Raw genomic sequence first — 1,315 nt, 5'->3', positions numbered from 1 at the left:
AGCGTCCAGTGATCAGTGACTCCAGGGGGCAGGGCCCTGACAGGCCACCGTGCTGGGCTTCCCGACCTCATCCCCAGGGACGGCTGCAGCCACCATTCCAAGAGAGTACGCGATAGTTAAGAGCAAAGGCAACACTTTTTTTTTTTTTTTTACTTATTTAAAAAGGCCTTGGTGGCAGGAATATAGTGTAAAAATCATTGGAAAAACTAAAAGGCATCGATACATATCCGAATATACATTTTGTACATAAATTACATTTCCTTTAGTCTTTCTGGGTGAGGTCTTGATTCAGCACTGAGGTCTAGTAATTAAGAGGTCCCGGGAGCTGCACGTTCAGTCCGGCGTAGTCCACCATGTACATTGGCCATTGCTAGAGAGAGGGGGACAACAAGGTCCGGGTTAGGACTCCAGGGACGCAGAGAGAGCCCTGCTTTCTTTTCTCTTTTTTTTCTTCTTCAAATTTTTCTTGTGATTTGGGTGAAAGTTCCACACAGCAGTTCACACACATTTTGTTTCATGGCATTGACTGCAATTCCCCACAATGTAACAGCTCTCTTCCCTGTGTCCTTCTTTCCTACACGTGCCTGCCCCCCAGGCTATCTCCTTGTACAAACACAGCCCTTCTGTTCTCCCATAATTGATCGCTCTAAGGAGTGTATCTCCCTGATATAAATGTTCACCCCATATGCTTGTCTGTTGTTGGGCTGGAAGCCACGGGGTGAGTCCAGTTCCAGACCTGAAGGGTAACTAGGGGCCATGGTTTCAGGGGACTCACCAGGCTCTACCAGCCAGTAAACCCGGTCTTTTTTTTTTTTTTTATCATTTTGAGTTTTGTTCCATATTGTTCTCCCGCTCTATCCAGGATCTCCTGCACCGATCCCTTTCTGAGGGGAGAACCCTGCTTTCTGAAGGGCTTCCTCGAAAGCTTTGTATCGGGAGCTCACTGAGGGCCAGACAGGATGTGACCTGTCTAGGGCCACACCGTTCACAGGGAGCCTGGGCCGGACCTTCTGGCCTGGCCCCACCTGTGCTCCAGGGACTCGTCACGGGGCTCAGGCATGAGGACCAGAGGGAAGGGAGGACAGGCTCAGGACAGGTGCTCAGGTGCTCACCTCATGCACTCAGCCTCCACCAGGCCTCACGCACCCAGGAAGCCGTTAGGTCTCTGGGGTGGGAGGAGCTGGTGACCCTCTTATATGCCACTGTGGCAAGGACTCTTAGTGAACTGAGATCAAGGCAAAGCCCCAAGGTTCGGATTTTCCACAAAGGCATTCAAGGGAGAGACATGGCCAATGGGTAAAGAGAGAGCCTAAGA

General features: G+C 50.7%; 1 protein-coding gene across 1 annotated transcript in view; it reads right to left on the bottom strand.

The window, feature by feature from the left end:
* Positions 1-301: 301 nt before the first annotated feature.
* GTF2IRD1 (GTF2I repeat domain containing 1) overlaps positions 302-1,315 on the bottom strand; it is a 110,810-nt gene continuing 109,796 nt past the window's right edge. The window contains exon 26 of the mRNA XM_007940498.2: positions 302-370. Within this exon, the coding sequence (XP_007938689.1) occupies positions 302-370 (69 nt within the window). The remainder of the gene's footprint in view (positions 371-1,315) is intronic.

The sequence above is a fragment of the Orycteropus afer genome, unplaced genomic scaffold (genome assembly GCF_000298275.1).
Source record: "Orycteropus afer afer isolate SDZICR_OR568_19922 unplaced genomic scaffold, OryAfe1.0 scaffold00006, whole genome shotgun sequence".
NCBI lineage: Eukaryota > Metazoa > Chordata > Mammalia > Tubulidentata > Orycteropodidae > Orycteropus > Orycteropus afer.
Note: the sequence above shows the minus strand (reverse complement) of the source record. Positions and strands in the feature narration are given on the sequence as shown.